Source organism: Atractosteus spatula, chromosome 12, assembly GCF_055471065.1.
Source record: "Atractosteus spatula isolate fAtrSpa1 chromosome 12, fAtrSpa1.hap1, whole genome shotgun sequence".
Taxonomy (NCBI): Eukaryota; Metazoa; Chordata; class Actinopteri; order Semionotiformes; family Lepisosteidae; genus Atractosteus; species Atractosteus spatula.
The window spans coordinates 36,744,215-36,767,293 of NC_142717.1; the positions used below are offsets into that span (position 1 = coordinate 36,744,215).

Genomic DNA, 23,079 nt, shown 5'->3' on the forward strand with positions numbered 1-23,079 from the left:
AACAAGTAATAGGTTTATCACTTAACATGATGATTCCACATGCTGCATATCTCCTACCACTGCATCTGTTAAGAGCAAAACTCTTTACTTTAATAGGTAAATAAAACACTCCATCGCTCCGCATAATACCGCCATTTTTATTGTGCACATTTTCTAGTAACGTTTTTCCCATAAATCAGATTTCCTCATTTAAAAAAAATAACACCCCTTTGCTTTCTTCCATGCATGTAAACTCTAGCCTTTGACCACAAAGAATAAACATTTGGAAGACATTAGATAGTTGACTGGCTAAAAATAAGTTGCAAGCAGATTTTTAAACCAGATAAAGGCACTGTCACATCAGAGAAGGCCAGCTGTGCCCATAGTTGTCACCTGTCACCTTATATAGAGCATCACTATTACAGAAGGTTCCTCCAGACTGACTTGAGCCGCTCTAGGGTTTAACATCTTTCACGGTTTTGGGTTCACTGATTTTACAGTATTGCTCTTGGCTTTTGTTCAGCACTAAGATATGGGTTAAAGAACATACCATTTATCAAGCCGTATTTGAGAAACAGTCATCTGCTACCAACATCTAAAAATCAAGTAAATAATTATAATAACAGGTTCATTTATTTGGTGTAAGATTTAAAGAAAATAGATGTCTTCTCCATGTATGGGATATTTGTTTACTACACTTGTATGCAAAACTCACTAGTGTCAGAATGGGTTCAAAATAATATAATAATATAAACTATATAGCTTATATATAATATACAAACTGTGCTGTTCTTCACAAACGTGTTGTGTGGAACAGACTGAATGCATTTTGAAGACTTTTTAAAATGTTCACTGTATTTTATACTGTATACAATATTAATCCATCAGAGTATTAATACCGCCTCTTAATAGAAGGGTCAGAGACTGCACAAGAACATTTACAAAGAAGAGGGGGCCATTAGCTAGCTGTTCTGCTTTTTATTATCTATTTGATCTAAGGATCCTTATCTATTATAAGAATTTTAAAACCAGCAGAGAAGATCCTATTCGTATTTTGAACCTTCAGTTGATGCTTGACAAGTAGGCTGCTTCTTCTCCTGTCTGACTCGATTTTCACCAAAGGATGACTCGTGCTGTGCCAAAACAGAGCTGGGTCTAAATGTCAACTGAGGAATTCACGAAAGCTTTCAGTTCTGAGGAAATCAACATTTTGATTCATCCATATATTTTTTCACAACTTTAGCCAACTTGGGGTCACGGGGAGCCAGAGCCTATGCTGGCAAGCATTTGGCACAAGGCGGAGTGCACCCTGGATGGGATACCAGTATGTCTTTCGAGTGTGGGAAGAAATTGGGGCACCCGGAGGAAACCCACACAAACACAGGGATAACATACAAACTCCACGCAGATAGCACTCTAGACCCAGAATTGAACCCAGGGACCCAGCACTAGGGGGCTGGCAGCCATCCTAATCCACTGTGCCCATAGTGAAATTTCTTGTCAATCTGATATAGAGATACTCCCTGCCAATCTCTGGAGACAAATCACGGCATAGTGCAAAAACTGTTTGGCAAGGTCTGAAACATAACTTCCTGCAATTATAGCACTTTTTATCCAGAATAATGCCACACACTTTAACATATACTGAAGGGACCCACTTTGTTCACCACCAAAGTGCAACACCTGCTTAGCTTCCGTGCAATTTGCTTGCAGACCCACCGCACTGCGGATCGGGCAGATGAATGAGAACGTTTTTTAAACAGTTTAAATCAGAAAGGTTAGACCTAGCTGTGTAAGGCAGAGTGCAATTTAGCCAGGGCGCTGGGATAAAGACCTCTGGCCTTACGAGCGGTACTATGGTGTGACAGGGGATCAGCTATTGCGCACATGAGAGACCACAGCTGCCGGTGGTTACTACCTTGATAGGCGGCAGCCACAGTTTTCCCAAGAAAAGCACAGAGCTCCCTTCTGTAGGTGCGCAAAGGTGTGGAAGGAGCTACAGTAGGTGCAAGCCACACACCAGGGCTCTGTGGGAGAGCCAAAAGCAGCCTTAATAGCAGCAGAGACACAGAAGGAAACAGGTGGAGAGAAATAGAAGTTATCAAAAATGGTAAAATATCTTCTTCCCCATTTGTTTTCCCTACTTTGAATAGTTGCAAAGACTAGAGCTCATGCTTGAGTATGGTAAATTGTTTTTCTGTTATTGCTATGCAGTTCTGCGTCATAGCTGTAAAAATTGCCTGTGTCACTTCAATGACTCCATCTCGCACTTGAGAAAGAAATATTATCGGCACGAGCTATTAAAATTGTCTCCATCCTCCATTCAGCCTTACACAGTTCCGCTTCTTTGTTCTTTAAATATATTTCAAAAAATCTGTCATTAAAAAGTATTTACCAATTTATTCAACATGCCATACAAAATGACATTCAGACACCACATTTAAAAATGAAATACTGAAATGACTTGTAAAATGGGCTTTGGAAATGAGTAACACAAGGCTCAGAGCATGGTAGGATTTATTCAGAAGAAAAAAATTACCTCAGAGATTCCATCTGATTTTGTGCCCTAGATGAACATGTAATGGTTGTCAGCAAATTGAAGAAATATAATGAGCAGATATCCAGACAAACAATATTTTAAGTCTTTCTCATGCCCTTTACCACAATGCATAGTCTCTCAAATCCCTACTTACTAAAGAAATGAATTAATTTAGCCCTAAGGATGAAGTTAGTGTTGCTCCAGTTTGAGATCTTTGAGGAATGACATTCTACAGTATATGCATAATAAACAGAATTTAAAAAATATCCAAAGACAGCCTGATCAGACACTGCCAGAAACTCCAATGTGGAATGTATGGGAAAAAGTAAAAAGTATGGGAAAGGTAGCTATATTAAAGGAAAAAAACAAGCAAAACATTAAAACCTGGTCAACAAATCCACATACAGAAAAAAAAACACTGAAATGTTAGTTAATACATGGAGTTTTGTTTTCAAACTACAGCAGGCAATCTCCAATTGCTTATTCAAGATGACTCATCCCTGCTGCTCTCAAAGGTGTTATTTTGTATTAATTACTTGCTCAGCAGATGCCCTTACCCAGGCCGACATTCAATTCAGAAACTTTACATTATTTGCAAGGATAAGGAACAATTGTGGAAGAGCATCAAGGTAAATAGATAAAATGACAATGAGGTAAGCAGCCACTGAACCAATAGTGGCTTACAGTAAATAAGAAATAAAGGTCATAACGATAGCATATAGAGAGGAGTAAACACGCTGTAGTATGTCTTTACAGTAAGCGCAATTAGCAAGTCTGAGAATTACAGACATTAGCGAAATAAGTTATAGGACTAACTGAAGGATGTAGTTCAGAGCTGACTGATCACAGTGTTGGGAAGGTGCTGAAAGGTTTTCAGGGACAGAACAGATCTAATTTCTGTGGGGTAGCACATCATACCACCAGTGAGCAGAAGTGGAGAATGAACAAACTCTGGAAATGGGGGTCAGAAAGGCCGGTAAATGAGAAGGGGTAGAGTGGATTGGAGGGCTGGAGTGGGTGTAGGTAGAGATGAGACACTGACCATGGGCAAAGGCTAAGAATTTGAGTGTTGAAATGGATGTGTGCGTCAACAGGGAGCCAGCGTAAGGACTGAAGTAATGGAGAAGCATGAGAAAAGCAGGGAAGGTAAGTTACAGAATTCTGGATTAGTGGAAGGGGATGGGTAGCACTGTTGGCCAATAACGTGTGACAACAGCCTAGGTAGGTGGTAGTCTAGCAGAGCCCAGACTAGGAACTGTGTACAAATGTTGGCAAGGAAGGGGGAAGTTGGCTTATTAAGAAGGAGCAGTATGAATGTGCCAGAGAAGAAATGCACGCTGACGGCCCTGGCAGGATAGTGCTGGGCTCAAGAGGAATAGCGACACAGAGGTGCCCTGAGGGAGGGGGAGGGGGAGGAAGTGGAAGTGGAAAACAGGAGGTCAGACTCTTACCCCCTTGAGCAGAGCGGTTGAGTTTAAGATGGTGAGACTGCACCCAGGATAAGACGGCTTTGAGAAAAGATGTGATATGGCAACCGGCTTGAGTGTCAAGACAAGCAGAGCAAAAGAGAAAGATTTGAGCTACAGCAGCAAAGCACTGATGCTGCAAGTCAGGGCAGGTGATAAGAGGACTCTGGGAGTGGGTGTGGCGCAGGTCCTGGATGGACTGGTGCACCTGCAGGTTTTCTTTCTAACTCAGTACTTAAAGACCTAAACCAGCTTGACAAGTGCAGTGGTTTCAAAGAAACCTAAAGAGGCCAGCAGACATATCATCCTGCAACTCGCAACTGGCAACCCGCCGAAGCTCTGCAGGTGTGAGCCTGGTCAGTACCTGGATGGGAGACCTCCTGGGAAAAACTAAGGTTGCTGCTGGAAGAGGTGTTACTGGGGCCAGCAGGGGGCGCTCACCCTGCAGTCTATGTGGGTCCTAATGCCCCAGTATAGTGATGGGGACACTAAAACACTAAAAGGCACCATCCTTCAGACGAGACGTAAAACCAAGGTCCTGACTGTCTGTGGTCATTAAAAATCCCAGGGCGTTTCATGAAAAGAGTAGGGATGTACACCAATGGAGAGTAAAGAGCATGGCTTGCCAGGAAAAACCCAGATCCTTCTGCCACCATTCAGGGTAATGATAGGCTTGCTGAATTATCATGCACTGTAGGATAAGATTTTCAATGGATGGAGACACAAATGAGTTATTAATGAGGCCCATTTGCATGATACATATCATGTACCACAAAAAAGAACATACATTTTCTAAGAATAATAAAGACAGCTGATCTCCCAATGCTTTTTTCAAAAACACTGGAATTAGAAACCTTTTATATAAAAAGTACAGCATTTTAAACATTTTGTTTCTGTACTACATTTATTATGCAGGATATAGATATATTTTACATACATTTGTAAATATATTTATATGACTACCAGCACTTAAGGTAAAAAATTTGCTGAAAATCACTGGTGTTTAAAGTAATTTTTAAAAAAAGCATTAATTTGACTCATCATACGTGTTGCCCTGGGAAGACTGACCCCTTAGGGCTTCACTGGTGGAGTTTTAATTGTTGGCGTCAAGTCAATGAAGTGCATGCGGTGGCTGTAATTTTGCTACTGGCACAATGTTCCTCACCAGCAGGGACAAGACAAGATTTCCTCCTTTCACCAAGCTGTGCGTTTATCACATGCACCAGCCTGCAGTGCTACGACTGCCTTCCAGACGCTTTTTAGTCAGGAGCTATAAGCATTAGACTTACGAAACAGTTAAAAAATCCTGAACTTCAATTTTTTTACATCTTTCATTTTAAAGAAAAAAAAAGAAAACTTGTTTTACATATGTGTTTAATTGCAAACCTCTCAAACAATAAGCGACTGTACAGTGCAGTACATGTGACTGCTCTGTGCACTAGAACCTAACAGCCCAGAAAATCACAACAGAAATGTAACATTCAACAATTTTATGTGCTGTTCAGAAGTACGTCTACATTGCGAATGTGGCCATTTTAGTTTGTCATTGTAGAAAGTTAACAGAAGCTCCCACTTGATGTAAAAAACAGGCCTTTTGCTAAACCCAGATGGTTTTAAAAGCAACAATCCCTTTTACAGAATTTTTTTTAACTGTTGCTTCAACAGATTTAAATTCTTTGAATGCCTTCACATTTTTTCCAGGCTGTATTGGGGGCGCACGGAGAAACAGCCAGTAGACCCTGCACTTTTCTGCCATCCACTGTTTCCATTTTGGGAGAAGCCGTCTTCCTGACCACGGGAAAGCCTCGCTCACACCGAGCTCTCCACCGGCTCGTGACTCGGTGTCGTTCTCATAGTTCTCCCTCAAGCGCCTGCGTCTCGCGAGCCAGCCCCATTTTTCACATTAACGTCCAAACAATGTCATTCCAGTTCTCCCTGTAATACGTACATTTGCCGTGTTCCTCAGCATTCAAGGTAAATAACATTCCACTATACTGTTAGTGTATTTATATTTTATTAAGTTCACCTTTTGTTATGATTCACCTCCGTGTATTTTGTAATGTTTAAGCGGGAAATCGGAAAATTGTGTTAGCTGTAGCACGGATCGTGAGAAATTAAACCCCTGTGAGACATTTAATTTGGCTTAACATATTCAGTATTTTGTATTTTATGTTCTTATTTAGGTTTTTGTAGTGTGAGAGAAGTTTTATTTAATTTCTGACACAGGGGAAAGTGTGGTGGGCAAGGCTAAGGAGAGAACGCACGGTCACACTGTGTCTGTTCTTCTTTTCCTTCTAACCTCTTCTTTATTTTTGGCTCCCAATAAAGTTGGGTTATCATACAGTGGAAGCTCTTTTTCCTTCATATGAATGCCTAAAACCCTAAACCAAAGTATTTATCAACCGTGGTTTTGGAACGTAAGCGAGAGCAACTTGTATTTTAACCAAAAGGCATTTTGTGATGCAAGGTTCATGTTAAGAGCACCTATTAAGACAACGCTGCTACTGTACATACTGTAGTGTACAGTAGTGTGTACCATTGTAGTGTGGCTGGGCTAGAGTAGAACTTTATTTAAAACCAGAATCAGATTTTTTTTTAAAAATGGTTACTCAATTACCTCAATACACTTGGTACAATCTGTATTAACTGATCAATACAAGCAGCATACTGTACTGTATATGGTACCAAAACATAACCTTTCCCACAAAAGCAGTTCACATCCCTGTGCAGGCACAACAGAAAGTAGCATTCCAAAATCCCAGAAGGAACTGAAAACATTTGAACTGAGAATGATATACACAAGCAAGAAGATGAAACTCAGGCCCTGTTATTTGAAAATACCCTGGGCAGTGTCTAAAGCCTTCCTTTGAAGTCAGAAATTGAGACTGAAAAATAACCCTTTAAAAATGATTTCTTGAATTTCTAAAATAATTTCATAAGTTTCCGCTTGTGATGAAGAGCTGTTTCAATTATACTGAGGGGAAAAAAATGGGAACCTTAATCCTATTCTAATTTTATAACAAATATAATCAATTAAAAATGAACTGTTAAATTAATTGATGAAAATGTATTAAAAACTGCTAAATAAAGAGAAATCCAGCCTTCTGGACTATTGATTACCTCTCAGCAGTAGTAATCATTTAAAAAATAAATCAGTTGTGCTTCAATTCCAGTTTAGAGGTTCACTGATTGAGCTATGAGTTTTCTCTACTATATAAATTCAAATTTAATGAACAACACTCAAGCCACTCTTTAAGCAGTAAGCAGCAGCAACCATGAATCAAAGCGAAAAATAAAGTGGATATTTTTAATCAAGGGCCCGTTATTACAGATGGCTGGAGGGCTCTGGGGAAAAATTTCTTTCCTGATTGTCACTGGGATTGAATGTGTGTCTACAAGCTGCGGCTGAGTACATTTGTCAACACCGATGACAGCTGTGTGCATTAAGTCTGGTTATGCAATATTTGAAAGACGCTGCATATTCATGCTTTGTTAGTCATCCAAGGTGGTCAAAGAAACAGATCTGGAATGATTTGGCATGTAAGTGACAGGATTATCAGAATAAATTAACAAGACGCCTGTAGTACTGTATGTGACACTAACGTTCAAGGTTATAAAACGGGTGCTGGACAAATAAGATCATATATCTTTCTGGCTCTCTCCACTATTCTCACATTCACGGAGAACAACTTCCCCCAGGGATATTTGGTTCTAAAACTGACAATCCATCAATAATTAAAAAAACATAACTTCTATTTCTTTTTTTTTTTTAATCCCAAGCTACTTCTTGAGCTTTCTTCGATTTTTAGAAACTCAATTTCTGGCCGTCGGTAAGCATGCAAATCTAGTCATTTTCTAGAGACGTGTTCAGATAAAGGTTAGGGAAGTTCTCAGGGATCGCTTCCTCTTGGCAGTGTCCCTCTTCACTGCTGAATTCATGAGCAGAAAAGCAGAATGACAGAAGGCTAACCCGAATTCGTATTACCAGACTAGACACATTACTTTCAAAATCCTCCTCATAACACATAACTATCATTCAATATTAATGCACGCAACATAAGGGTAACAATGTCAGGATGAGAGCAAACAAGGAAAGTGAGGCACAAGCAAATATATGCAGTTTCTAAGGGGTAGTCATGAGACATCTGCATTTATTTTCATTATTTTTTTGTTTTGAATTTGTGTGCGCATTTGAATACTTTATGAGACACTCCGCAGGGTGTCCTCCTAATCTTACTGTTTCATACGGCCTTCCTTTGCCAACTTCAGGGTTTATGCTCCTGAATACCCCTGTGGCTGGTTAACACTTGAATACACTGTATAGAAACCAGTTGGAAATGTTCCCACAGTCTGTTAGATTCACCAACGGCTAACTGTAACTTGCAGACCTCTATCCTTAAAAAAAACCCCAGAACACTGACACTAGTATTCAACATGCAAAAGCAACAAAATGTTGAGGAAGTGAGGGAGATGTGCGAGAGAGATAAGTTGGTGGAGAAGCCGTGCACTTTTTAAAAGTTTCTTCAGGCACAGTGAAGGGGGTTTCTGCTAACCAGAAGTTTTCACAGTTGGGAAGACTAACTCAATATAGAAACTGTGTGTGAGCAAATGTTGGCAAATCCGCAGTAGATGAGGAAGGCTATACTGTATAATCATCTAGCAAAACACATGAAAAGCAAAAAGAAAAAGGTACTATAAAGCAGACTTGTGATCTCTTAAAGCCAAATTCCATTTTCTTCTAATATTTTCTTTATTTAATTATATTAATATAATTTAATTGCAAATAACACTTTCCTCAGGGCCACCACAATCTATCCACACAGAAATGTTAAGAAAATAATCCAAATGATAGAACTACATAACATTAAAAAGTCTGCACAAATAATTAAAAAAAATAAAAAAGTGTATTCATTATGGGTATGAACATGTTAACTGGCTCTTTATTCACAACACTAGAGCAGATACTGTATACCCAGCCCTAATGCAGAAGTGTTTATTCCGAGACGTAAATACATCTATGTCACACTGATGAGCCCTTACAATGGGCAATACAGCTGTCAGAGGTTGCTAATATTGACTTATATGTGTTAAAAGAGAATCAAGAAAGTTGCAATAGTTTCATCTGTTGTAGTGTTGTCACAGAGAGAGCCAATTAATATTCATAACATAGTTCAGCAAGCAACTGGTCCCAGCACAGCTTTGAAGAGTGTTCATTCTAAAATGCTAATTACAAAATTTGTGTGTCCTAAAAAAACACAAGGCAAATGACAGGCAAATTCATATTTAATCTTACTTTTTTAAGACTATTGTGCTAGTCTTGCTCTCCTTCAATCCAACTTCATCTCATAAGAGATTAAGAAAAAATAAGAATAGGTCACGTCAAGTTAATTTCAGAATTTTAATAAAGGTCAGTAAATGTACATGGAACTGATAAAAGAATTTGCAGACTCACTGGAGTTTCATCCTTTAACTTGATTTTCAACAGCGGGGTCTTCAATCTGTCTCTATGGGGATCTGTCTATATTGAATTTTAAACCACTTCAATTTCCACCTTGTACATGCTGGCTACCATTTCTTCCTTTTTAGGCAAGAACAATTGGATATTTACAGTATTATCAGAAAACAGATTCAGTGGAGTGGCCCCAGACTTTCAGTTGCTCGGTGACTCAATGCTACAAAAATCAATTTCTTTTTATCTCTTTCTTCAGGGTTTTCAGGTGCACTCACTCTCTGTGTAATGATACTTTTTGGCTGAGAAATGCACTAGAATGCCAATGCAGAAACTATGCTCAGTGACCATGGTACACAGTATACCATATATACAGTATAGTGTATTTAACTCTAATTTGTCCGAGTTCCATTTTCTACCCTATCTGTTTATATACAGCAAATAGGCACGATTTCCCCAAGAAGAAAAGGCCATCTTGATGAAAAGCAAATAAAGCAACTGCATATCCCAACATTTTCCTGTGTCACATCTGAACATGCAAAGTTTTGCTGTCGTCCCACCATTTGTCTTTAGATGGAAGGGTTTAGTTTGAAAGGCCTTGTTTCGAAGGCTTTATTTAACTCCACTGTTTTACAAGTAGACACATAGAAGTTGATTCCCTGCTCAGTTGGAAGTGTCTGTGGAATCCCCTTGTGACAAATTGCTCTGCACCACACTCACCTGTTTGGCCTCTGCTGTTTCTAAAGGAAATGGTTCTAAATATCAAGATTATGATAGCACATTCTGCACATTCTACATCAAAAACAACAAATCTACAGTACAGCGGTCCCATTAAATCCAGAAGGTGAAAGATTTTTCCATGTTCTAGCGCTCAGTAATTGCAAACATCACGGCAACACTGCACTTGGTTTCCATCCGTACAGATCCATTCTATCTGTACGACATTTTCCTCTTTAGGGTAAGCCTATTTCCCACTGGATTTGTTAGCCTTGTCAAAATGAGCCGATAGAGGCACATATCTTTTCAGTACCCTCTTAAAATCCCAAGGGTCGAACTCACCTACAGTAGCATCACTTGTTAACTGTCCGTACAAGATAACGCATTCTTCTTGCCTTGTCTTCTGCTCAGACACAGTTTGCCTAGCTCAGTATATAACTCGCAGTTAGTGAGATGCCTGAGGTCCACTGCTTCCTCGTCCTGAGAATGAATTCACTCGTCTCTGCTTCTGGTCACTGTTGAATTACAACAGTAAGACAGTAAATGTCCTACTTTAAGCCTGTGCTGTTCCAGAAGGAACATCCAAGGGCAGATTTTTCTGCAGTCTTCGTGTCCAGCAAATATTTCTGACGGTGTGTACAGTACAGTATGAAATAACTTTTCAGGCACGTATTATTGTTCTTCCTCGTTTAGGCAATTAATAATACAGGAGCCCTGTTAGAGAAAAGTAAAGATAGAATATAAAACAGTACTAAGATCCTTCTATGTACTGTAAGTGCAAACATCACTATATACTTACCAATGCCTTATAGATACATTCTCTGATCTGCAGAATTAACACAATTCAGTATTAATTGCTTGGCAATTCATTCACTGAAGGACAATAAATAAACTTAACTGGTCACATCCCTCTGCCTTCATTTTATGTTCCTTTGCCTTTATTTAATTTATAATGACATGGAAGAGGAGTAAATATCATTTTTCCTATTAACAGACATTTGCTATGAGTGACTGAACTGAATTCTATAGGAAAAAAACAGCTACATCTGTTACTGTTCTTAAGCATGTCTTAAGCTCTTAAGTGTATACACAGAATATAACTGCACAACACAGATGATCCTAGAAATAATTTAATCCAAAGAACCCTAATTTACAGATACATGAAAAAAAGAAAGGTTTTTACAACATATACCTGGAACAGTAAAAAGAATAACAATAATGTTCAGGGCTTTTGACTGATTTTCTGGTGACTGGATTTCTTATAATTTCCCTAGATTTGTAAATAAAGTCGCTATTCATGTGTCAAGGGCCATCAAAACCTTTCAACACAACACCTGATATGGCTCGCAGTTCCTTACAGGGGACAGAATAATCTGACTGGATCCTACCTGCCAAAAGAATCTTCAAGCTTTCTTTACTACAGCAGTATCGGTAATCAAGCATAATGCCAGCTGGTACATTTGAGCTTTCCAGCAATTTTAAATTAACGCTGCTCTGAACACACATCAAAGGGAAGACATATGTAAAAGATTAACTGTATTTTAGGAGGCTAAAAGCAGTACCCCCTACTAAGAAGCTTTCCTTTGTTTTAATTGGGAAACCAATGGTTCTTATTTTTTCCCCGACTCGCCTCACAGCTTCATGACTTGCGTGGAGGCACTTTCTTCAGCTTTGCATTCTAGTTCCAGTTGCAGATGCCCAAGAGCAGAGTACGATCTCCATTGCTTGTCTGCAAATGACCCCAAGGAAATTGATTTTTGAGCTGCTTTCAAGTCAATAATCTTACTGTAAGTCATAAGAAGAAATGGCGAGGATGTGCCACTGTTAGACTGTTTAATTACACAACTGGAAAGCAGATCAGTGTAAATTGATCCGCTTACCAATTTTAAACTTAAGTGTTAAAACAATATAATACTGCAAAATAAAACGTCTAATATGGGCTAGCCCTGACGTGCCGGCACATTGCATCATTCTTAGAAAAGCTCAAGCTTTTTTTATTTTAAAGCAACTTGAATCTTAAAAGGGGAAGCACATGATGAGCAAGGTCTACAAGAATGTTAGTGATTCTGAGTTACGTACACACACAAAAGGCAGAGTTCTTTGTTATTTTTATTCAATTTGCAGAGGACCATCTTGGACATAATGATGAGTGGGTAGAACAGTGGTAAACTTTACTACCTCATAGATCCAGGGTCCTGGGTTCGAGTCAGGGCCAGAATGCCTATCATGTTCTCCCCATTACATGAGGCACTCCAGTTATCTCCTACCTCCCAAAACAAGCAAGCTATAATTGATTTGCTACTCTAAAGAGTCTTTTTCTTGGGACAGGGAAGAGGAGCACACATCTCTACAGAAATTAAAAATTAGACTTTGAAACCTCACTGATTCATACTCTTTATTAAATTAAGGGAGACTCTACTTTCTTTAATATCTGACATTTGCATAGCACCATTCATCCCCAAGGTCTTCAGATGCTGGAGGGAAACTCACTTTATCTACCAATAAAGTGTAACATCTTTGAAGATATTGATAATGATCATATTGTAAGAAGACTTACAGTAGATACATTGCATCTTTAAACAATTACCATTATAATAAAAGTATCTGATAATAAAGGCATTTGATCTTGCAGCACTGTACTAACAAATTTTTATCATTTCGGAGTATAAGGAACTACTCCGTGTGTTGATAGAGTCAGCTAAATGTGCAGTAAGTAATGTAGCATACATGGATTTAGCCATTTTAAAATATTCCTATACTGTACATTCTCTCCTCTGTCTAAGCCAGGACAGGCAAAGAAGTGAGATTCATTCAAATATCACTGGGACAGAATGATTCTCCAAACCTTTTTTTTTTCTTTTAAAGAATTAAGTGTTCCTTATTACCAGTATACGCTCTATAAGCATTTACTTACAAGGTGAATCTTCTAAAGAACATATTTAGTACTACAAGGTCCAAAAGGAATTATCAAGGCTTTTGTCTTTCCCCCTTATCTCAGTCTTTAAAACACTTTTGATCCTACTTAAAAAACATAACTTTGAGTCCTATCACATTTGCACACAACAAATGATATTCGTCTCTCTAACTGGCTTCTCTAAAAAAAGTATGCGACAGACTTAAAGGATCTAGTACAATGCTCTGAAGAGATATTCTTCCTCCTGGTGCGGTTAAGGGCATACTTGCCTTCTCAAAATGCACTTAAAATTGATCTAGTCATTAGCCCTCTAAAATTAGATGATATGATGCAACATGGGATGATTCATTAAATTCCAGCATCCTTTAGAGAAGAAAACAAATGACTTTGGGGCTTTTATCTTGTAAAGCACTTATTATGTTTCCCTTGACTAAAAAGGCCTCTTAAATGTTCACTGACTAATCATGTGGCATAAAGGCAACTATTATCTTGATGAGAGAATGAGGTAGCTTTTGTTAAATAAAATGCTTTTAATTGCTTAGGGAGTACTTTTAGCCAAATGGCACATTAGGCCAGCATGAAGGCGTGGCAGTTAGCGCCGTTGCTTCATACTTCTTGTGCTCTGAGTGTGAATCTGGGCCAGACGAGGGGGCTCTGAGCAGAGAGCGCCTCTTCTCCATGCTTCTGTGAGGACTTTTTCTGGGTGCCCTGGTTTCCTCCAACCCTCCAAAGACATGCTGGCATCTCTAAATTGTCCTCGTGTGTAGTCCCACCATCAGCCCTGGGCTCATGGGATATGTTCTGAGTTGCCATGACTCTTAATGGGAATAAGTGGCACTTTGATAACAGACTGATGGATGGATAGAAAAGGGCACCTTACTGCCGATCTAGAATAGTAGTAAAAAACAGCTATGTAAGCCTAGAAGGCTCAATATGTGAATGAAGTCTGGAGTGGTAGTAAAAACAGCTATGTAAGCTTAGCTATGCAATATGTGAATTACTACACCAGTCCATGGGTCCTGGAGGGACCACTGTGTCTGCAGGTGTTCTGGATCCGTTAAAGGCAGAAGCACCTGAAGATCAGGGAGACACTATTAAATTAGTCCCATCCAATAAGGAGCGATGTAGGTTAAGAGATGATTTGGAATGAAGATCCACAGACACCCTCCCCAGTACTGCACAAAGAATGAAACTGGATGGGAGAATTTCTTATGTAAGCGAAAACATATTTTGAAAATACTAGAATAAGGTAGTTAGTGCACAACAGTGCTGGTAAAACATTTAAAAAATGCTGTACAAGACATGGCTACTCTTGTGCAAATTGAGATTAAGAACATGGAAGCCATCAACAAACGCAGTATTGCGCTGTAATTAAATAATGCATTTAATCAAAAGACACCATGTCCGTCTTTAACGATGCAGAAGACAAACCTGCGTACTGTCTGCGTAAGAAGTCAGCATGTAGCGACACAAACTGCTATTAGTGAATTTCACAGTTTAATTTCATTTTAATGATCTATATTGGATGTCTTTCAAAGGCACTTCTGTGGACTGCGAGTTGTCCAAAAGGGAGCTGTGCTTAAATTTTCAGAAATAATTAGAGGCCTTTTGCTGGCTGTCAGCGAAACCCGCAGAGAGAGCTTAGCCATGGCTGGACTGCCAAAAACGACAAGGTCACACACTGAAGTGTATTCAAATCACCAGGATGTGGCTCTGATCCTTAGATCTCCAGAAAAACTCTGATGCGCTACATATGCTAACTACTTTCCTTGAAAATTAAGTCATTTGCTTAGGTGAATTCATTTCTGAAGTGCAGCAGTGACATGCGAGGTATTGAAAGGACTACTCAACTCCACATCATAATGGAGAAAACTCCTCTTAATTTAAGTGCTGTAATGTTGTAGGGAACCGTCTAACCTTTACATCTACTTCTGAGTTCCATAAACTGAAATACACTTAAACGGTCATACTTAACTGACACATTAGATTGAAATTCTCCTTGAAAATGTAAGTAATTAGATGCAATAGAGAAACAAACATGCCTATAGTTTGAATGAAAAAGTAATCTACAAAAACGAATTAATTTTCTACTGATCTTGGCCATAAACAAGAAAGCGCCACAGTCTATTAGCTAAAATTTCCTGGAAGCTGTTGGAACTCACATTGCTAGTTCCAGTAGAACGTCTTTTTTTGTTTTATTACAACAATTGTTTGAATTGCTACTGCCCCCCCCACACCACCCACTTTTTACTGTTTCTCACCAAGTTTGAACAGCTTTGTGCTAATTACAAACTGAAGAAACTGGCAGGCAGTCTCATGCGCTTGTCCGTTCCAGATAACTTGTGCCGCACTGACCTTTACTGCCTCACCCACACGTCTTGTCTTGTACTCTGTGCTGCCATCCAGAACAGCCATCAGGATGTGCATACCAATGTCCCAACAGAGCCTTAGTATAGAGCCAGGCAGGTTTATGTACAGTATTTAACAGATTAACACAGATTGATGCTGCGGTAATTATACAAAGCTCTGTTGCCATTCCCAGTACCAACATCTATAAACTGGGCATGAAATGACTGTTATCACTATTTATTACCATCTATGCATAGATGTTTTGAGAAAACTAAATGTATATGGATTTTGGATCCTGTTTAAATACTTCTAGCATCATTTTGATACATTGATCACTCATGTGTAACTGTGACATTCTCGGTCAGTGACTAACTGTAGAATAACAAGTGAGGTAATGAGAAGATTTAACCTGTTGAATGCCAAGCCTGGGGAAAATAACGACAGAAAACTGGAGAGGACCCATGTACCGTGAGTTGAGTTGTACCTTTGTGCCATCAATACGTTAGTGCATTGTTGCTCACCCTTGACAGAGTGATCTAATTGCGATGATCTGGGCAGGAATGTCTAGTTGCTACAGAAATCCACTTGCAGTGATTGATGGCAACCTGACTGCAGGACACTACATTGATCAAATCCTGGGACCTCAGCAACAGCAACTATTAATCAGCAGAAATAATTTACCCCTGCCATGTCTATTCAATAAGATGTCAGCACATGTGCTACAAACAAGATTGGCATTTTATCATTTTAGTAACTTATTATAGGGCAACACCTGCTCAACTTGTCAGAGTGCGCAAAAAACTCCACTATCGGTCACCTTCGGGTATTTGGATGGTCCCCAATCACAAGGGACAGCCAATTAAAGAATGAAGTGAGTTTCTTTGAATGTGCAATATAATTAAGAGTTTTGACAGGTAGGCTTTAAATTTCTTGAATTACAAAAATCTAAAATACTGTCCCCACTTTCAGCCTCTTTTGCAATCCTCTTTAAAATAGTATGAACTGTATATAAAAAATTGTATGAAAAATATAACTACTCATTTTTGGCGATATTCACACTCTCACCCCTACACTTCCAGACAAAGGCCAATTAATAACGGAGGACCAATGGAAGCATTCAGTATTCATACACTGATATTGGAGTAAGCTGCAAGATGAAATGCAACAAGAGATTGGAAAAGAAGTTAAGGTCAAATTCAGCCAACAGATACCCTAAGGGTGTGTTTTTTCCTATTATGTATGAAACTAATCGCAAACATTTGCAGAAGCACAGCGTAGACCATTTATTTGACACTTTGTGGATGATCACGAAAAAAAAAACATGCTCTCAGGGTGTGTTCTTAACATTATTATGCTATTTTCTGATGTAAACAAAGGCAAGGTTCATTAGAGAGAAACATACCCAGTGTGGCCCAGAGACAAATTACATAAACCTCTTAGAAAATTATGTCTTTCTCACTGAATAAGATTTATGACTTCACTGGGGCAAAGTTTTAATGAGTCGCTAAAACTACAAGGCAGCTCAGTAACTAATCCTTCAAATTAAAGATCCAATTTAATGGTGCTCAAACTACCTTTAAATATGCAAATGTACAGAAAATCATTCAATCAGATGCCTGCTTCACCTGCTCCATTAATAATTATAAAATGTTTCAACACCACTAGGGAGCACAGAAAAGTAGCTTGTACGTCTCAAATTTAAACCTACTTCCCCCACCTAAATATACAGATTTATAATGCTCTTCTCCATTTGGGAATTAATCCCAATCTAATCAATGGTTAAGTAATATGTCTCTGCTGTTGAATGGATTAAAATTTAATGAAAGACTTAATTAAAGTCTTCGTGTGTATGCCGGGTGTGAATTCATTGCCTCCTAGGGATTGCAGAGTAAACCAATATTAAAGTCAGCAGATGCAGTCTGGCTCACAATAGATAAACAGGCTTCAACAGTGCTACGCAAGTCCCAGAACATTTTTAACAGCTCTTGGATTAATGATGTACACTTTGTAGCACGTACATACATTCATTAAGTAAGCTACACACCTGTACTGTATCTCTAACTCATTTGCTCACCCTTCCCAAAAAGTGCTGATCTGCAAGCAGTTGACAACACTGCAGCAAAACAGGGCGACTTGCCTTTTGGCAAAAGTAGTAAACCTACGTTTCCTATGCGAGTTTACTGCAGTGAAATTAATGTGGCATTTTCTCATTTACCTCATTTTTTCTATGCTACAAGACTATTACTGACTATTTCAACACCTATTTGCTAGGGTATTTTTTAAAGTAATACATTAATTTCATTAAGTCTAGAATTCTATGGAAGCCTTTTAGCGCCATGGATCGAAACTACTGAGTTGAAATGAGATAACACTGCAAATACAATAGGTAATGTTATGACACTTTTTTTTTCTCCATGGTGCAAACAGGCTTCCATAGGAATACTGCAGCTTGCTCTAACTAAATGTACTAAATGTGCATGAATCCTGGACAATAACTTCCATCCTCTGTAAGTTGTGCTAGAGTCCAGTGTAATTTAGAATAGAATTGAAGATTCGCCTGTAAATGGAAAAAAGGCAGCTAGTTTTATAGTACATAATGTTGAAGGAGGCAGTGCTTACAGCATATTACTTTGATAGTGTGGTTGAAAATAGGTTCAACAACAAGTGGCTTGTCAGAAAAATAGAAGTATAAACAGAATAAAGTTGAAAAACACAAATTAAACTAAAATAAAAATTAGACGTGTAAAGCAAAGCTTTTATGATTTCATTACGCTTTCTTCTAATTGAAGATATTTTGACATGACAACTTTAGTTGTTGAGGGTGTAATGAAATTGAAATTGGGTCAAACAGAATAATAAAGTTGCAGATTAGGGTCATGGTAGCATCTTAACAAATAATATACAATCATAACGGTTATTAACCACAAGACCTGACAGCATGAGGCTGGGATTAAGGGCTTGCCATTCTTGCTTATGAAACTTAAAAAACCCATCAAAAGTCAGCAGTTCAAGCCTTGAAATGACTACAAGGCATTTTTGAGCAATTACACTTTCAATGATGACTATTTGCTATATTGAAGAACCATTTAACCGTTTCAATTCACAGTACACGCTGGAACATTTACCTACAGTACAAATCTGTACTTTCCCAAGCTTGTCCTACAAATATGCAGAAATACTACACAGAAAAACATTTAATAAGACACACAAACTAGGAACAAGCCCAAACTAAGACAAAATACCGAAATAAGAACCCAGAAATCAATGGATTTGTATTTTCATATCTACAGCATATGACCAATGCAGGTGTTCAGTTATTGTGTAAATCCGAAAGGAATTTGAATAAAATACAACTATATTTGTCACTGTGCTATAGCAATGTCAAAGCCCTTGAATATGTTAAAAGATTCTCTTCTAAGAAGTATCCCCAAATAAAGTAATTGCTCTGAATTGTCTCAAATAGTTCCTCAGTATTTAATCTGCTATTTTCCCAACTTTATGAAAACTGTTGTTACAGTAAATACAAAACGTGAAAATTATGAGACTACTGGGATATGAAGTTAAATATGTGAGTCATAAAGCCACAAAGTTGTATATGTGGTGAACAGACAATTCTAACTTACAACCTTCAGGACTTAAACAGGTTTAAAATATTTGCACAGATGCTGCACTTTAAAACAAGACAAGGAATTTTCTTGTTAGAACCAATTTAACCAAAGAATAGAATTAAAATGTTTTTATGAAAATATGAATTAATTGTTTTATTTGTGTTGTTCTATTTTACTGAAAACTGCATTTGCTTTTGAAAAGAGCTGACACTGCCAACCCTTTCTGCAAAGCCTTTTCTGGTCAGCCAATTTCGAATCCTACAAATACACGTGAATTTCCTATAAAATTGGCTTACAAATCGATTCAGATGTTAAAAAAAAAAATCATGGTCGCAACTGTCAGTAAATATACCCACTGAAGCCGAAGTAAGCTGAAACTTGTACACTTTCAACTGCAAATTATCTTTTTTCTACAAATAAACTAAAAATAACCTTTGCACATTTTATTCTAAGACTATGCAGAGGAAAATACAGTACAAATCATCTTATGAAAAAATCAAATAAAACGTACACATTTGGAATTTAATGATCAGAATATTATCTTTTTGCAGGTTACTCTACAGGGTTTCCTGGTTCAGTTCAGTTCTGCCCCTCCAACCCCCCTATTTACAAATTAGTGTTGCGCCTGCAATTTGCCCATCTAAGAAGAACAGTTTCCAATTCTAATGAAAAATGAAACATCCTAGCTAGGTGTCTATGAATAACACCATTCACGTCCTTATGTATTGTTGACTGGGAAAATACCATCAAGCCCCAGAAACGTATTGGTTGTTAGTCTAGAAACATGTTTAAGGCATGACCAGTGCAAAGTAACTGCTTTTAACACAGCCTGGAGCCGATTCCTGCTGCAATCCCAATCACCTCTAGGCTATTCTACAATGTACTGTCTGCATACATTGTTTTGTGGCAAAAATCACACATGCAAAATGGTGCTCAGAAACCTTTCATAACACTTACAGTACAAATGCCATTCCCACCACTGCTAACATGAACATTCAGAGACCCTCGAGCAGGAAAAGTGACCTTTTCTGTAGCATCACTGGGACGTCTTGTTATTTTTATTGTAAGCACAAGCAGGTGCACATTTGGGGTTATCTTACTGGTGACCAATACCAGTTTGATGTTATTCTGAAATTGTCTCACTAAATGTGATACATTTTATGGAATAACCAATAACGTTCTTAATGCATAATCAAAATGAGACGATCGCTCACAAAATGATACCTACAGTAATCCTAGATCTTTAATATGAGCTTTTAGTTATTTTTTGTATACATCACCTATATTTAAAGACATATATTAAAACACTACAAATGAACATTGAAAACAGCATTTTTGGTGTTTTTAATGCCTCTCGCTACACCGTGTGCACACACTATTATGTAAATAATACGTATGCAATACAGCTCATGATAACATTTTAGGCCAACAGTTTTTTATGCATTATAAATTACATTTCCTAAGGGGCAGATCATTAATAAAATAGAAACTCTACAGATAGTGTACATAAGCGGCTATGAGAACAAAGACCTGAGACAGCATCTATTTAAAATGGAATAAATCTAAAAAAAATGAAGACAAAGAAGTGGGATGCATCCACGTCGAGTCATAAAATCCATTTAACATTTCTGCAAAACACACATTGCCGAGTAAAACCAAGGTTTATAAAAGTCCAAGACAAATACTGACCTTTTGGTGCTAAACATCCTGGAAAAGCCTTCCTTCTCCAATTTAAGTGATTCTGGTGGACAAGGTTAAGACGGGGTGCCTTCGGGGATAGAGCTGTGTGGAAAAGGGAGACAAGAATGACGTGAGGCGATACTGTGTCGTTCACATGATGTCAAGGTTATCCGGCCCAGTGCAAGACCTAACAACCTCAATTAACGTTTTTCAGTATTGGGGATTCAGCAGGCTGAGGCAGGAGAAACTGCAGCACGCAGGCAGAGAACTAAAGACGTCTGACAACCAACAAGCTGTAAGGCCTGGCAGTAATCTGCATGACCATTATCCTTTAAAAACTTACTGTACTGTAAATACAGGACAAAGAGCAAGAAACACTGCATTCTTGCTGTAGGGCTGGGAACAAGATTTTGATCTACAGTATCAGGTGTGTATACATCCATTCATTGAGAGGCAAACAAACGCCATTTTCTTTCGTTATTCATAACCATCTCCCCACCTAAACCTCAATCCTATTGAACATTTCTGATTCTAACTCAAGATGAGAGTTCACTAACAGAAATCAAAGCACAGACAACCAAATATGGAAGAGTATGCAGTAAATGACAAGTCTCTCATTTACAATTAAACAATTACAGTGCTCAATACATTTAAGAAATGAATTAAAAGTCCTAAAACATTTTTTCTGGAACTAAAACATGGGTCTCACTTAGACAAGGCCATTTATGCAGTACATGCTTAAGGCATGACCAGTGCAAAGTAACTGCTTTTAACACAGCCTGGAGCCGATTCCTGCTGCAATCCCAATCACCTCTAGGCTATTCTACAATGTACTGTCTGCATACATTGTTTTGTGGCAAAAATCACACATGGAAATGGTGCTCAGAAACCTTAACCATAACACTTACAGTACAAATGCCATTCCCACCACTGCTAACATGAACATTCAGAGACCCTCGAGCAGGAAAAGTGACCTTTTCTGTAGCATCACTAGGACGTCTTGTTATTTTTATTGTAAGCACAAGCAGGTGCACATTTGCATTTGCAGAAAATCTGGGGTTATCTTAGAGTGACCAATACCAATACATTTCTGATTCTAACTCAAGATGAGAGTTTACTAACAGAAATTGAAGCACAGACAACATCCACATGAAGTACTGCTCATAAATGTCCACTGAAGTGAAGTGCCAGAACCTCATGTCGCACTAGAGGAGGTGTCAGTGTATTCCCTGCCAGAGGAGGGTTTACAAAATACAAACTGCAGGGGTGTGAATATGTGTGACCACTGTGTTTTCCAGACCTTATGATAAACAACTTTGCTGTTTGCAAAGCAATGACTACTTTAATTTTTAGAACTTATAAGAAAGAAAAATGACCCATTCTGTAACACAATCTGCTTTATATGATGTTATTTGCTCCCATTTCACCATGGGTGTGAATATATCTAAAGGACAATTATATACATGGGCTATATACTCTTCTCACTGAAAAGAGTTGAAAAAGTCAGCTGTGCAAGGCTCTGAATGCCAATGATTCAGTTGGGCAATCATCATCAGAGTCTGTAAGTACCTGATTGCGCTGCTGTTGCTCCCCAAACCTTCGCACCAAAAGAAAGAAAGAAGGGTTTGGGTGCTGGGTGCAAAGTCTGGTTTTGGCAATTCGCAACTTGCTCTCCTCCAGACTGCCAATGTTGTTTCAGACAAACAGAAAAGTTTGAAGAGAGAGAACAAAAAAGCAGATGGGCTAATGTTTGGGGATGTAACATTAACCATTACCCCTCAGTGAAAATCTACAGTACCAGCAACTTAAAACGACATTTCTGGTACATAAACAAACAATGATCTGATGTCAATTCCAAATATTAAGCCCAGTTCCTATGTTAACAAGAACAAAGCAATGCAAACATTGAAAACATTCAATGAATGTTAAAGGAGCACACTGACAACTGACAATGGTGCATGTTAACAAGAAAAGCATCTGTGCTCAAACTAAGTAAAAAAGCTCAAATCCCCCGTGCCATAACAAATGCACACTTTAATATGTATAAAAAACATTTTAATATATAAAAAGCACAATAGATTGTCTGGATTTAAATCTGTAATGCACAATTTGTAGGTAAAATAACTGAGCTTACTTCTCTTTCATGAAAGGTCATAGCTGCAGAGGAAAGAATTCAATAATTTATGGTAAGGTCCACGCAGACACGGTTCACACTTATAAATTTATAATTAAGGGCAGTGTCCGTGGTGATTGCATAAAATGGTCATTTTCCTCCTATCTTGAAGCAAATAATGATTCTTTTCAGCTTCCATTAGTGTGGCAACCTGTGCTACTGTATGAATGACTTTTGACTAAAACAACAACTGTGTATTTGTCTG

The 23,079-nt window shown here is 38.3% G+C and overlaps 1 protein-coding gene across 2 annotated transcripts in view; it reads right to left on the reverse strand.

Moving 5' to 3' along the window:
• LOC148822989 (oxidation resistance protein 1-like) overlaps positions 1–23,079 on the reverse strand; it is a 177,681-nt gene that overhangs the window by 136,047 nt on the left and 18,555 nt on the right. For both annotated transcript variants that reach the window (XM_088929377.1, XM_088929374.1), the window contains exon 2: positions 20,711–20,803. In XM_088929377.1, the coding sequence (XP_088785503.1) occupies positions 20,711–20,727 (17 nt within the window). In that variant the 5' untranslated portion in view covers positions 20,728–20,803. The remainder of the gene's footprint in view (positions 1–20,710; positions 20,804–23,079) is intronic.